The sequence below is a fragment of the Acanthochromis polyacanthus genome, chromosome 12 (assembly GCF_021347895.1).
Source record: "Acanthochromis polyacanthus isolate Apoly-LR-REF ecotype Palm Island chromosome 12, KAUST_Apoly_ChrSc, whole genome shotgun sequence".
Taxonomy (NCBI): Eukaryota; Metazoa; Chordata; class Actinopteri; family Pomacentridae; genus Acanthochromis; species Acanthochromis polyacanthus.
The window spans coordinates 14,751,660-14,765,036 of NC_067124.1; the positions used below are offsets into that span (position 1 = coordinate 14,751,660).

Genomic DNA, 13,377 nt, shown 5'->3' on the forward strand with positions numbered 1-13,377 from the left:
CTGTAGAAAGGTTTTTATCCCGAAATTGATGATGGTCATCAATATCCCCCGCCACATGTGATGTCTATGAGTCTATATCCAAAATAGTGATCAAGGGCCATAACTCTGTTAAATATTATCGCACAGGTCTCATTTTTGAACTTGATCAAGGTGTCCATGGTGTGAAGCTACACACAAAATTTCGTAATCCTAGCTGTAATAATTACCGAGAAAAGCTGTCCCCTTCATGTGGACGGACGCACGGACGGACGGATGGACGGAGGCCAAACATATCCCCCTTTTCCACTTCGTGGAGGTGGGGGATAATAAACATTCAGTAACTAATATTGTATTTTTATGAATCTCCCTCTGGATTTTCCAAATCAACTCAATAAATAAGTTTAAAGTCAGCTGGCAAGCATAAGCCCTGTTGCACAAATCTGCTGTAATGGAAAATTATTGAACAACATAGTCCATTCTGTAGAAAGGTTTTTATCCCGAAATTGATGATGGTCATCAATATCCCCCGCCACATGTGATGTCTATGAGTCTATATCCAAAATAGTGATCAAGGGCCATAACTCTGTTAAATATTATCGCACAGGTCTCATTTTTGAACTTGATCAAGGTGTCCATGGTGTGAAGCTACACACAAAATTTCGTAATCCTAGCTGTAATAATTACCGAGAAAAGCTGTCCCCTTCATGTGGACGGACGCACGGACGGACGGATGGACGGAGGCCAAACATATCCCCCTTTTCCACTTCGTGGAGGTGGGGGATAATAAACATTCAGTAACTAATATTGTATTTTTATGAATCTCCCTCTGGATTTTCCAAATCAACTCAATAGATAAGTTTAAAGTCAGCTGGCAAGCATAAGCCCTGTTGCACAAATCTGCTGTAATGGAAAATTATTGAACAACATAGTCCATTCTGTAGAAAGGTTCTTATCCCGAAATTGATGATGGTCATCAATATCCCCCGCCACATGTGATGTCTATGAGTCTATATCCAAAATAGTGATCAAGGGCCATAACTCTGTTAAATATTATCGCACAGGTCTCATTTTTGAACTTGATCAAGGTGTCCATGGTGTGAAGCTACACACAAAATTTCGTAATCCTAGCTGTAATAATTACCGAGAAAAGCTGTCCCCTTCATGTGGACGGACGCACGGACGGACGGATGGACGGAGGCCAAACATATCCCCCTTTTCCACTTCGTGGAGGTGGGGGATAAATACCTTTCTACAGAATGGACTATGTTGTTCAATAATTTTCCATTACAGCAGATTTGTGCAACAGGGCTTATGCTTGCCAGCTGACTTTAAACTTATTTATTGAGTTGATTTGGAAAATCCAGAGGGAGATTCATAAAAATACAATATTAGGTACTGAATGTTTATTATCCCCCGCCTCCACGAAGTGGAAAAGGGGGATATAGGTTTGGCCTCCGTCCGTCCGTCATGAAGGGGACAGCTTTTCTTGGAAACTATTACAGCTAAGATTACGAAATTTAGTGTGTAGCTTCACACCATGGACACCTTGATCAAGTTTGTCCTCCATTTGGGATGCTTGTTCCAAACATTATGTAAAAGTTACTTTGGCCAGAGACTGCAAAGCTTTCAGACATGTTAATCTTTAATCTTTTTCTTTGCACACAACAAAACTTTAAGCCTTGAAACCTCATAACTTTGCATGACTGATAATCCAAAGGGTGTGACACACAGATTGTGTCAAAGGGTCAGTTCCAAGTGGTTTTAATGTCGACCCCACATTAACCTGATTTTCTTTCTATCAGTATGCATACACCTTATAATGACTGCAGGAGTAATTGGCTCCCGGTGGATTGTTACTAAAATCTTTCCTATATTATGTTAATCTGATTCTTTTGGAGTAATTCCATTTTATTGGCCCTTTAACTTGTTGTAGCATTGCACCATCTGGTGGCAAAACTGAGCGTTGGCCTTTCTGTAGAATTTAATATTTAGTATTTTGCCTGATTATTTGGCCTAAGAGCGGATCTAGAACTACATTTTTCTTTAAGATTCTAGGCACAGCTTGACATATTACAACCAATGTGCATGAGATTTGTAACACCGCATAAATCTATCAGAGATCTAACTTACTTCCTTTAGTTAGCAGAAGTTTCCCTACATAAAGACAAAGACAGTGTATCTTTTTATATCAATGTATTAATGTTTTATTCTAATTACAATAAACAGAATATATCAGTCCCTTATTTGTACAAAAATACCTGAAAAGGTTACAATTAAGATTTATAAGCCATTCAACTATTTACAGATTGAAGCAAAGCACATTATGAATACAGGAGCTCTCTCTTACAAAAAAGAGATAAGTTACTGTTTTCTTTTTTGCATTCCCTGAAATACATAATAGTTTATTTTTTTTTATATATAGATAGATAGATATATTTTTTATTTTAGTCATTTGTACAGCCATGGTATCTTGCATTGTGACAATGTTATGAAAATGCACAAGACTCCGAGTCTAATAGATCAATGCATGTTTGCAGGATCAGGGCTAGTTCACTGTGAGCTCCAAAGGTAAACTGCAACTGCAGCTGAAAAGACAAGCATTCATTCCCAACAGCTTTAGCTAGATTCACAGAGTGCAGATTTCTGAATTGTTCTTGTCAAGTACTTATTAAATTGTGTATTGTTTGTGAGTGTGAACGGTAGCTTTGTCATTCGGCCTGGTTTGTGCACAGGAAGAGGGGTCATCAGAGGCACCATCTGTGGTTACAAACGCCTGGCTACCAAAACTGACAACGTGCTCCACTGATTTCCTTTACACCTTCAAGTGTTGATTTGATATATCGGTAAGACACAATTATAATATGACAATATGAATCAGATTAGATTATAATTTCTTCTAATCTGCCATCTAGTTGATAGCATAAAAAATTGAAAGTTTGAATAATTAACAGGTTGGTAATGGAGCCTTACATCAGCTCAGGTAGCCAGGCCAGTATTTTAACAAACAGCTTAAACAATGATATTAAAAGCACTATGAAACTAAATGTATTCTTTAAATAGTACAGGACCTACTCAGCTTTCTGCAAGTATATTTTTCAAGTAATCACAACTAGCAGATGGGCGGTGCACACGATGGAGAAAAGTTAGCAAATCCCAGCTTAATCCAACTAAAATATCCATTGTCCTGTACATGGAGTCCATCATCATCCCGCACTTGAAGTCTTTTGATGGACCAGTAGTTTCTAACAGGCTCCAAGTCAGCCCTGCGCAACCCAGTTACATTCATTTCTGTTACGCGTAAAAATGTGGATTTCCAAATCCTCCTATGTATTTGATCACATGTCCAGTAACTGAATTTACTATCTGCCTTTTGTGTTTAGAGCGAGTAAAAATCCTGTGAACCTTAATGCAAACAGAGACTCCACCTTACAAGGCTACCTGACCTGTCCCTCAAATATTAATGTCTGCTACATTTCACATCAGTCAGAGGGGGGAAAAAAAGTAATATTGTTGAGTTTGAGAATGAGTGCAGAAGTGCAGACTGAATCACAGGAGACTTAGATTGAAACAGCTGAAGTATGTCAGTGGAGTCTTAATAGCTTAAGATGACTTTCAGCAACTAGAAAAGAACTTATGGATTTAAAGATCCAGTTGGAAAACACCAGTGATGGGATCCCCACTGAATAAACTTGAGATCTACATTCATGCAAATGATAAAAATTAACATTTTGTTCCACTTTCCTAAGGCCAATGCAGTAACCCATCTAACGACGGTGCTCTGGTACGGTTTGAATTACATGAAATATGAGCTTATTGTTGCAGTTTGAAGGGTATAAACTTATGAAAAAAATCTGACAATGCATTACTGTGTCTGCAGGGTATTTCTTGTTATCCATTTGTTTAAATATATCTAATCTAAGCATTTTAAGATTTTTAATGTCAAGTTTTGCCCTACATCTAAACTTCTAAATTCTTTTCTCAAGGCAGGTGTTTAAACAGGAAGTTATAAGAATGCTGAGGCTTATTTGACACAGTTTCCCAAAACATTTGCTTCATTACTTAAATCCATGTTTCTCTATTTTGGGTCATTACAGGACAACGAGAAAATCTGAGGCTTTCAAACATTACTGGGTTGATATTCTTTTTTGTTTTCTTTCTTTAAAAAACAGATTTAGAAGAAACAAAAACAGTAATTAAATGGGTTTAAAAAATAATAATTTAGGGGCTAATGCTTTGGGAAACCCTGGTATTTTTTGTTATTATTTTCACAACATTCCACTTGTCGACTATTGGAACGGTAATTTTAACACTACGGATGCCAGTGTGCTTCAAACATCACTTCATAACAAGCGTTGATCATGACAAAATTATTTTTGAATAATCAAAACTAAATAAAACAGAAGAAAATAATACATCAATATAGGCTATGCCATTACAATTATAATAATCATCACACTGGTCAATCATTTCATGGTAATGACAAAAGAAAACAGTACAGAACAGCGCCGAGAAAAGAAATCTAAAAATTTCAAGTAATCAGTCACATCCAGATAAATAAATACATTTTCCTGCAACAATAAAAACAAAACAAAAAATGAGTCATTGCATCTTAGATAAATAATGGTGACCATGCACAGAGTGTCAATATAGTGCTGCTATTCTGCATCTCCGACGTTAAATATACCTTAAGACAAAAATGGCTGTTGATGTACAGAAGTACACATAAATTTCTAATAATCTGCTGGCTGGTTGCCTAGACAACGCTACCACCAAGCAATGGACTAAAGATTTTCAAGAAATTTCAGGTGTACAAAAGGAAAAATCAAGGGGGGAAAAATGCTGTTTGTGGAGAGATTTTTATTTTTTTAAAAGGAGGATTTTGAACCTAATTCACTGCTGTGGATTGTGTGAAGGGACAAAATCTAACCAAGAACTTTCAGTATTTGCTTGTATCTGTCCTGGGTTTTGCCCAGGAAAAAAATCAAATTCTGGGAATTTGCCGTCCCATCCTGAGTAAAAGTATTCCTCTCTAAGCAAAACGAATATTGATCTTCAGTTCTCTACAGTTGATTACATGAGCTCCATTGCAGTCTCAGCCAAAGGGAAATCCACCAAAATATTTTTTTTGTTTTGAGCCTTGACTGGTTTTAGCAAATCATAACCAAAAACAATCTAATTGCACTGTTTGGGACACAAAGTAAATCCAGTTCCCTCAATCTAACTCCATTTGAGTTGTCTGTCTCTCTTTGGCTGATACTCTCATTATCTGCACTCAAAAACAAATCATGTACAAGTCAGTGAACTCCAATGAAAGCTGACGGGTTTAAGTCTTATAATTTCCATTTTTTTGTTGACACACCGCTAAGTATTTTCAACATTATCTAACAGTAGACGAAAGAAAGTGTGATGAGAGTAGGTGAGGAGGGCGAACCGAAGGAAACGCAGGCATCATTTGTTTAGAATATTGTGATAAACTTCGGTCTCTACACATTTTATCCACACTGTACGAGCAGCTAGCGTTTTTGTGAACATTCTGTCTGGATCTACAAAGAGGTGGTGTCCACCGGGGCAGTAAATTTATCTGTAACACTGTTTGTTTTTACAAGTACTTCCAGGTAGAAAAAGGCCACATTATATGGAATGTAATGCACAGAGTCTACTATTGGTGTCAGAGCAAACTTAACCGTGTTTCCAGCCACATGCATGTTTGACAGCATCTCACTGACTTCCAGCAGACAGGAGGCAATTTGTGCAACATATATGAAAATAGGGCCAGACCTGGGACTGATTATTCCCCACAGGATCTGCTGCAGTTTTGCTTGATGAAGATTAATATCAATTTTGCTTCCTTTGACTTGCTGACAGCTATTTGAATAAAACTTTTGAGGGAAATGCTAGTGGTTAACCTTCCCTGTGCTGTGGCAAGGAAACTCAGACCACAAACTGATGCTCTCCTTTGGTTCATTTTATCTTCTGCAGCTGGCAGCGTTATGCATTTGCCTGCAGTGACAGAAAATAGATAAAACCACTACATGCAGCTGCTCTTACCAGTTTCCTCCACGCCGCCTGAATTCAACATTACAATCATCAAAACTGCCTGTCTGGTTAGAATTCTTTTGTTCGTTTTTGTGGAAGTTTCCTGGGAATTGCTTTCAGGAGCTGAAGTGAGCAACAGAATGTAAATAGTAGAACGAGCACACAATGACTCTGTTGTAGCTTATGTGAGTGATGAAGAGTTGCAAATATCCAGAATGCAAAAGGTCGACTTTAAACAAAATGATATACGAGGATATTGCTAACAATACATAACTGCAATTGATGCATCATCAAGAAAAGAAACCCTGTGTGGTCAGAAATGGTGGAATACATTTCTGAGAGGGCAGACAATGCAGATTTTGTACTGTCCACTAAAATATTTTGCTTTAATAGCTCCAGATTCTTCAATTTTTATAGCTCCAGATCTCAAAACAAACAAAAAAAAAACTATCTTTCAAGTGCCTCCAAATCTCATCCACGTTGAATTCTGACACATCCATACATGTCTATGACACTAGAGGGCGGTGGCATCGTCTCACAGTTAAGTAATGCGCCAGTGGAGAGGTCATGCACTGTCAAAGGCCACACCCGCTTCATTGAGTACAAAACTAAGTGACAAGAAACTCTCCATCTACAGTATATTCTTCAAGGACGTGTGAGAAAAAGCTTAAATGAAACTATTGTTTGTCCTCCGAGAGCAGAGTGGTCCACACGAGCGCTTGAATTGTCCTGCTGATTGTCCAGTTGAAGGGCGATACAGTCTACACTCGAGCGGGGGTCCATGCTTATTAATGACTTATGGGAGCAAGACTGTGGAAGATTTTGCAACAGCATTGACACAAATGGCAGTGTTCATTTCCTTTATCTTCTCTTTTCGTAAAACATCCGAGTCCTCAAAACCTCCATGCAAATCAAAAGAAATCCAACAAGTCAGCAGTCTCCAGCGGACTCACAACAATATAAAACAACAACAACAAACATCAGTCAATTCACCAGCTTCTTAAAAAGATAAAAACAAAAAAGAACCTGCCGACGGGGAGGTTCTTTTTGTTTCTGTTTGTTTTAGGCAGAGTCAAGTCAAGTGTCAAATGGGTCACATGATCCGAAGGTGTCATAAGGCCACGACGGTGCACGGGTGTTTGAGTTTACAAGGCAGCACCCCTCTGTTGAGCTGGTAGAACTCCACCAGCTGGATCAGGTCGGTGAATTTGGTGGCGCCGTCATCAAGGCTGAAGAAGACTTGGCCATCCTCTTCACACTGGCAGCATCAGAGCGAACAGCCAGAACCGAACAGGGACACAGCAGGCGGCAGAAGACAAGGGTTGAAAAAGACAACATCAGACTCTTTTCTCAAGGACCAAAACATGAGACGATAGCTTCACAGGTTTAGATGTGGTAGCAACAGTTCACAAGCATTCACATGAATTTGTCTTGCAAAATGGCATTCATTCATTTCCAGACACACACACAAGACCGGATTTACTTTATCATTTGAATGCTTTGCCTCGATGGGATTAACATCGCTGACAAAATGGAAAGATACCAGAAATAATCTAAAGCTCAAAAACATCCAACATTATGATCTTTAAAAGAACAGAGTAGGACTTTGCCATTTCCATAAGGGTTAGGATTGGCTTATTGCCTTCCAAAACATGAAGAATTGTCTTGAATAAACAGAACCGTCACATCAAAAACAGACACGTATTTTATCACATGAAACAGCAAGACATACTCACCGGTAGGATCTGGAAATGTTTGATTTTCTGGTGATGGCACAATGTGAGCACAAACGCCTTGGGGGTACTCTGACTGACTCTCAGCAGAAACAACCTGTGAAAAGAGTTCGATATGAGAAACTGTGCGCAAAAAGTTCACTTGCTCTAAATATAAAATGAGCTCCTTTTTTTTTCTGAATATGAACGCCGCATAAATCTTCAGCTCACTCACCCATCTACTTGTCCCTGCTGGTGGATGATGCGATGGGATTCTTCTCTGGTTATCCTGCCGTGGAACCACAGCTGAGCTATGTGGATGACTGCAGGAAAAATGAAACAATAATATTTAGAAATATGAAAATACACACACAAAAATAATAAATCTGTCATAGCATATACGGTTTCGGATGCTTAGGTGCCTGTGCGTTTACCTGAGCTTAGTGAGGAGTGGTGTAGTGGACTGTGGGAACCCAATATGTTCATTCGTTGACTCCTCTTCTGAGAGAGACGCCACACAGAAAACACACAATGGGGATTAGTTCATGATCTGATGAGTTCAGAAGAAGGCATTTCTACTGCGGTATCTCTTGAAACATGACACTGCATTTCTTTACAGTAAAGAAAAACCTCAAATTACTGCATTACATAATTGTTTTTTTTTTTAACTTAAATAACAGAAAAGTGCTTCCTCAACATTTGGGCACCATCAAAAACCTGCCCTAATAAGTATATTGACCTGATGCAAAGAGTGAAATGTGATAGTTTCACTTTTTGAATAACCTGACATAAACACTGACATAAAAAACTGCGCCTCACCCTCCACGCATGCCCCTCCTCCATGGCAGCACTCTGAGCCTCTACTGGGTTGTCAATCACCCTTCCTATTCTCCCTGAGAAGTCCATGGCCACGAGGGAGTTCTCCGATACGCTCCGCTAGGGGGAGACAAAGACACACGGCTGTCAAAATGTGGACACAAAAGCAGCAACACAAGGTGCAGCTGCACTGACGGCCTGCTCATTCTCCTAAACCTGTCAGACTGCTGCTCACCATGAAAGCATGGCAAAAGTATTTCTGCACCATCAGGGTTTTACTTATGTCGAAGATGTTGGATTTCTTTAAGCTTGCTGACAGAAGGGAGTAATTTAAGGTTGTTAAACTAAATTCCAGATAAAGAATGAAACTTACCACAGGAGCAGAAAAGTGTGACAGTAAGGTTTTTCTTTGTTGAGGAATCTTGTAATTCTGGTACAATACAATCCCGTACTGTAAAGTAAAAGAGAATGCAATGGTGAATTGGAGCTATTTAACTCTCAGTGAGTGAATAATGAACATTTTAATGTTTGCTGGTGATTTCAGACGAGAAGTTCCCAAACTTTTTGGCCAAACAGATCAAATTATATTATATGGGTCAATACATAATTGAGGGACTTTTAAAGTCCATGAGCTATATCTGGTATACATTTTTGTTAAAAGTAGAAAAAATACTTCATTCTTTTTTGGTTCATTGTGATCATGTCTTTACAAATTCCTTAATTATTTATTATGGAAACAATCGCCTATTAATAAAAAATGACTGGATATCACTAAAATGTGAACTAAATAACCATCCCAATTTAGCAACAAACACCTTCTAATTAGCTAAACAATCATAAAATGAGCTGATTCAAAAATACTTTTTGACTGTGTTCTTTTTATTAAGTTGAGACGATCATGAGAGATATTTCTTTTATGGCAGTCTATCAAATTTTATATGGAAAATAACAAATTGCATCTGTATCTGAGAGATCATTTTCAACTAAGCTCCCCATTACAAAAACACCTCTCCAGGAAGTGTGTTAATTCCAGATCACATGACCTGCTCCACGTGATGTCATTTCCTCCTGAAGAAAAGACTGGCAAGACTCCAAAGCTTTTTGAGTTATTTAACATAAAGTAGTGTGTGAGTCAAGTGTGGCTTTATCATATGTTAACAAGTTTACTAAAATATCTTTAGAAATAACTTTGAATTTCAATTTCACTCAGTTGTACATTTAATATTTAGAAGAATCTTTCTCTAAAAATGCCATGTTGTGTTTGGTTACAGACAGCCACGTTGATTTTACAGCAAAAATGTCAACTATGATGCCTGTCAACTATGTTAAAAAAGTCCCGCAATCATATGTTGACCCATATATTTTTGTCATGGTGTTACCTTAAAGAGTCGGAAGGCAGTCATCCAACAAGTTCTGCTCTGTTCATCCTCGGCACATAGCATCCTCAACTCCTTTATCTCCCCTCGGCCTTTATTGGGCTGAAAAAAATCAATATTTAACAGAATCACAACAGTTAATATGACATTATACTCCTTTATTCTTCTCATCACTATCAGCTGCACCATTATAACCACTGCTACTGAGTGAACCAATCCTGATAAAAAGAACACAAACAAACATTTTTCAAACATATGAAACAGACAAAATACATAAAACATTTAGATACAGCAACAAACCAGAACCTCAGTGCTCATATTTACAAGCCAACACCCTCCTTCACACAGGCGCACAGGATACGAATCACTGCTCATATTATTTCATCATTTGACTAATTCATAACAAGATGTCACCTCATTTCTGTGATCCAAGACTCACCTTGATGCAGAATGAGTAGTCTGTGGGCGCACCATGCTGCTTTTTTCCTGTGATGACAGTAAAGATGTTGCTGTCTTCCAAGTCTGCTAGTAACTGTAGATGTCTGGGCTCCTGGAGACAGAAATAATTAATAAGTGAGGACATCACAGAGAGAAACCGCCTGGAGGTAAACTGACAGAGGCGTGTACGGGGGGAGACTGCCATCAAAAAAACAGGCAGCTTCTTTGAAGGTAATTACATTTAAAGTGGAATATATTGTCGCTTCAAGATGAAAGATTGTGTTGCTGTCACCTTTGAGGTTCCTTTAGTAGAACAGTAGAGTCCTGAGCGCCGCAGGAACATGTAAACTTTCTTCCATGACTTCCTCCCCACATCCTTCATATACAGATGCCCCTGGATTTCTGGACAGCTACTGGTGGCTAGGAAGTTCTAAAAGAGGGAGCAAGACGAACAAATCATTTTTAGAATTTATGCACTCCATGATGTCTCCTGTCGGTGACCCTCTGCCTCAGGAGGGCACCGCTGGATTACATCTGAAGCTTATAAGCTCTCTGTCACTGCCACAGCCAGACACCATCTGTGGAGGCTTTAGAGACAGGAGGCAATCGCTTTTTGTCAAAGAATAGTGTCATCTGGGCTTCTTGCATCAATACGAGACTCACAGCAGAGCGGCGGAGATGGACGGCAGCTTAAACTCTAACAGCAGCAACCACAGAAAAAGTCAGACACTGTGCTGTTTGAAAAATCAAAGACTTTCGGGATCCTGACAGTGCAGTGAGTGTATATATACTTACACATAAAGAAGTATAAACAGTATACACGATATTTCTTTATGCTTAGTGCTCAGCCTGTAATTAGCGTCTGAAGACATTTTTACGAAACACAAAAAAAGAAAAATGACATAAACACAAAGTGTCATGTTATGCAATGCGCCTACTAAGACAAATACAGTTCAGTCAGCATACATGACATGCATAGAGTACATTCCTATTGGAAAACCCTTTAAGCCTAAATTGTCTTGTGGGTGCCAGAAGTATTTGGAGGTTGTGTTTTCGATGTTTTACAAATATATCACACCATGAAGTGGCAGGTTAAGTTATTAAAGCTGATTTAGAATCTGTGGCCTGCAGCTGAAAGACAAACTGTTCCAGAGGACTCTTCAATATTTAAAGCACATGTTTCCCAGTGTTTTGGAAACATCGTACTATGGGCCTCATGCATGCACATTTTCCAGCGTTTGCGGAGCGCACGTTCACACGCAATGTTAATACAAAAAGCTTTCGCTTTGAGGCACTACACCTTTTGTGCTGACATATGGTTCTTGCATAATGCCTAATATTGCGAACACCTGGATGAGCTGAAAGCACTTCGGTTTGGACAGCTCTCTAATTGAGTGCAAAGATCTTGTGTTTAGAAGAAGTCAAACATTGGGAATTCCTGAGGCGACCCCAGCTCAACCCACTCCCCATTCATTTATTGACTCCTCTATGTGGAGCATAACTGAGCGTAACATCTTTATGATCAGCCGGGGAGTTAAAAGCTTTCTGTGAGTGTAAAGGATGAAGGGAAGGATTCCACTTGTGGTTCCCTCTCTGACAGCTCCATTACATGACACAGGAGAGTGCCAGACAACATGTAAACCCACCATCCATTAAGACCAAAGCTCCTCAAAATACAGAGAATCTTTTTTTTTTGTCTGTCCCCAGACTTTTTCTTTTTACCTCCCATCTTTTCTGAGGAACACCACATAACTTGGTCGTGGTTTGTAAGGAAGATAAATCCACATGTGACACACGAGTGTGAATTTGTACTGTGCAAACATACAACAAATAGGTGAGGAACTGTATGTTCTATTTCTGTTTGCCTAATTCCATCCATCACAAGTGCTGGGCGTGCGGCGTGTGTACCGAGACAGTCGTGTGTCAACAGAGGATCAACAGTAGTTATTACTGCAGGCTCTGACGAGACACACTGTCTAAGGGTCAGAGGTGAGGTATGCTGGCTTGATTGTACAGTGTGTCACAGGTGCTGACTCCGAGGTAAACTAAACTGTGTGCGTGTCAGGAGGAGGAGTGAGAATATGACACACAGGGAGGAGGGAAATGTGTGTGCAGTATGTACCTGAAGGAGCTGAGATGGTGGAATTGTATGATTGGTTTCCTGGCACCATGCAACCATGTGCTCTGGGAAAAATGTCTGGTGGAAGAAGAAGAGGAAGGTGGAGAGAAACAGGCAGAGAATGTCAGCAACCATGACAATAATTAGAGGGTCGGAATTTGTGACAGAAACAGAGACGTCACGCAAATTTCATTAGTGCAGTCAGCTGTCATAATATTTCACGAGAACATAAAATGAAGATAGACACTTAGTCAAGGAACATGCCTGTCACAGCAGCAGAAAGTTCCAGTTTATAGTAAATAATTACACCAGAACACTCTTTCATTTGACTGAGCTGTGGTGCCACAATGCTACCCTTTCAGCAACACATTTTAACATTTAAAAAAACGTATAATGGAAAACAAACAAAATCGAAAACTAAATCAGAAAAAACATGTTTCACCAGGGAAGCATTATGCAAATTGAAGAAATGTCTAAGAAATGTAAATTACCAGGGGGTTTCTGAAGAATTCATATTTGGCATAGTTCTTCCTGAAGAGGAATCTGCTGTCGCTGTTCATGGAGGCCTGGACCTGAACCACCAACTCGTGGTCTTCAAGACAACGTTCTGGGAGGAGAAAGGCGGAGAGACGAATGAGAGCAATGCAGGAGGTCAGGATTTCTTGTACAAAATATTTCAGACTTTTCATAGAAATACAAATATGCAAAACAAGTTTTATTATTATTATTATTATTATTATTATTATTATAGGTGTTGCATAAGAAGAACACATACATACATACACATAGCAAAAGAGAAAGCTCAGTTATCAGCATTTTTTGTATAAGTCAGAAACAGAAAGCAAAAATAACAGTATAACAAAACTGAAAGAAAAAGTATAATTACTCAGTCGGAAGTGAT

General features: G+C 39.0%; 1 protein-coding gene across 4 annotated transcripts in view; it reads right to left on the reverse strand.

Annotated features, from left to right (window-relative positions):
* Positions 1–2,157: 2,157 nt before the first annotated feature.
* grb10b (growth factor receptor-bound protein 10b) overlaps positions 2,158–13,377 on the reverse strand; it is a 75,712-nt gene continuing 64,492 nt past the window's right edge. For 3 of the 4 annotated variants that reach the window (XM_051957001.1, XM_051957000.1, XM_022205204.2), the window contains 11 exons: positions 12,968–13,083; positions 12,480–12,554; positions 10,650–10,787; positions 10,359–10,469; positions 9,923–10,021; positions 8,917–8,994; positions 8,547–8,663; positions 8,162–8,228; positions 7,963–8,050; positions 7,752–7,845; positions 2,158–7,273 (listed from right to left, as the gene is read on the reverse strand). In XM_051957001.1, coding sequence (XP_051812961.1) covers positions 7,127–7,273; positions 7,752–7,845; positions 7,963–8,050; positions 8,162–8,228; positions 8,547–8,663; positions 8,917–8,994; positions 9,923–10,021; positions 10,359–10,469; positions 10,650–10,787; positions 12,480–12,554; positions 12,968–13,083 — 1,130 coding nt within the window. In that variant the 3' untranslated portion in view covers positions 2,158–7,126. The remainder of the gene's footprint in view (positions 7,274–7,751; positions 7,846–7,962; positions 8,051–8,161; positions 8,229–8,546; positions 8,664–8,916; positions 8,995–9,922; positions 10,022–10,358; positions 10,470–10,649; positions 10,788–12,479; positions 12,555–12,967; positions 13,084–13,377) is intronic. The other variant, XM_051957002.1, reaches the window with a different exon arrangement.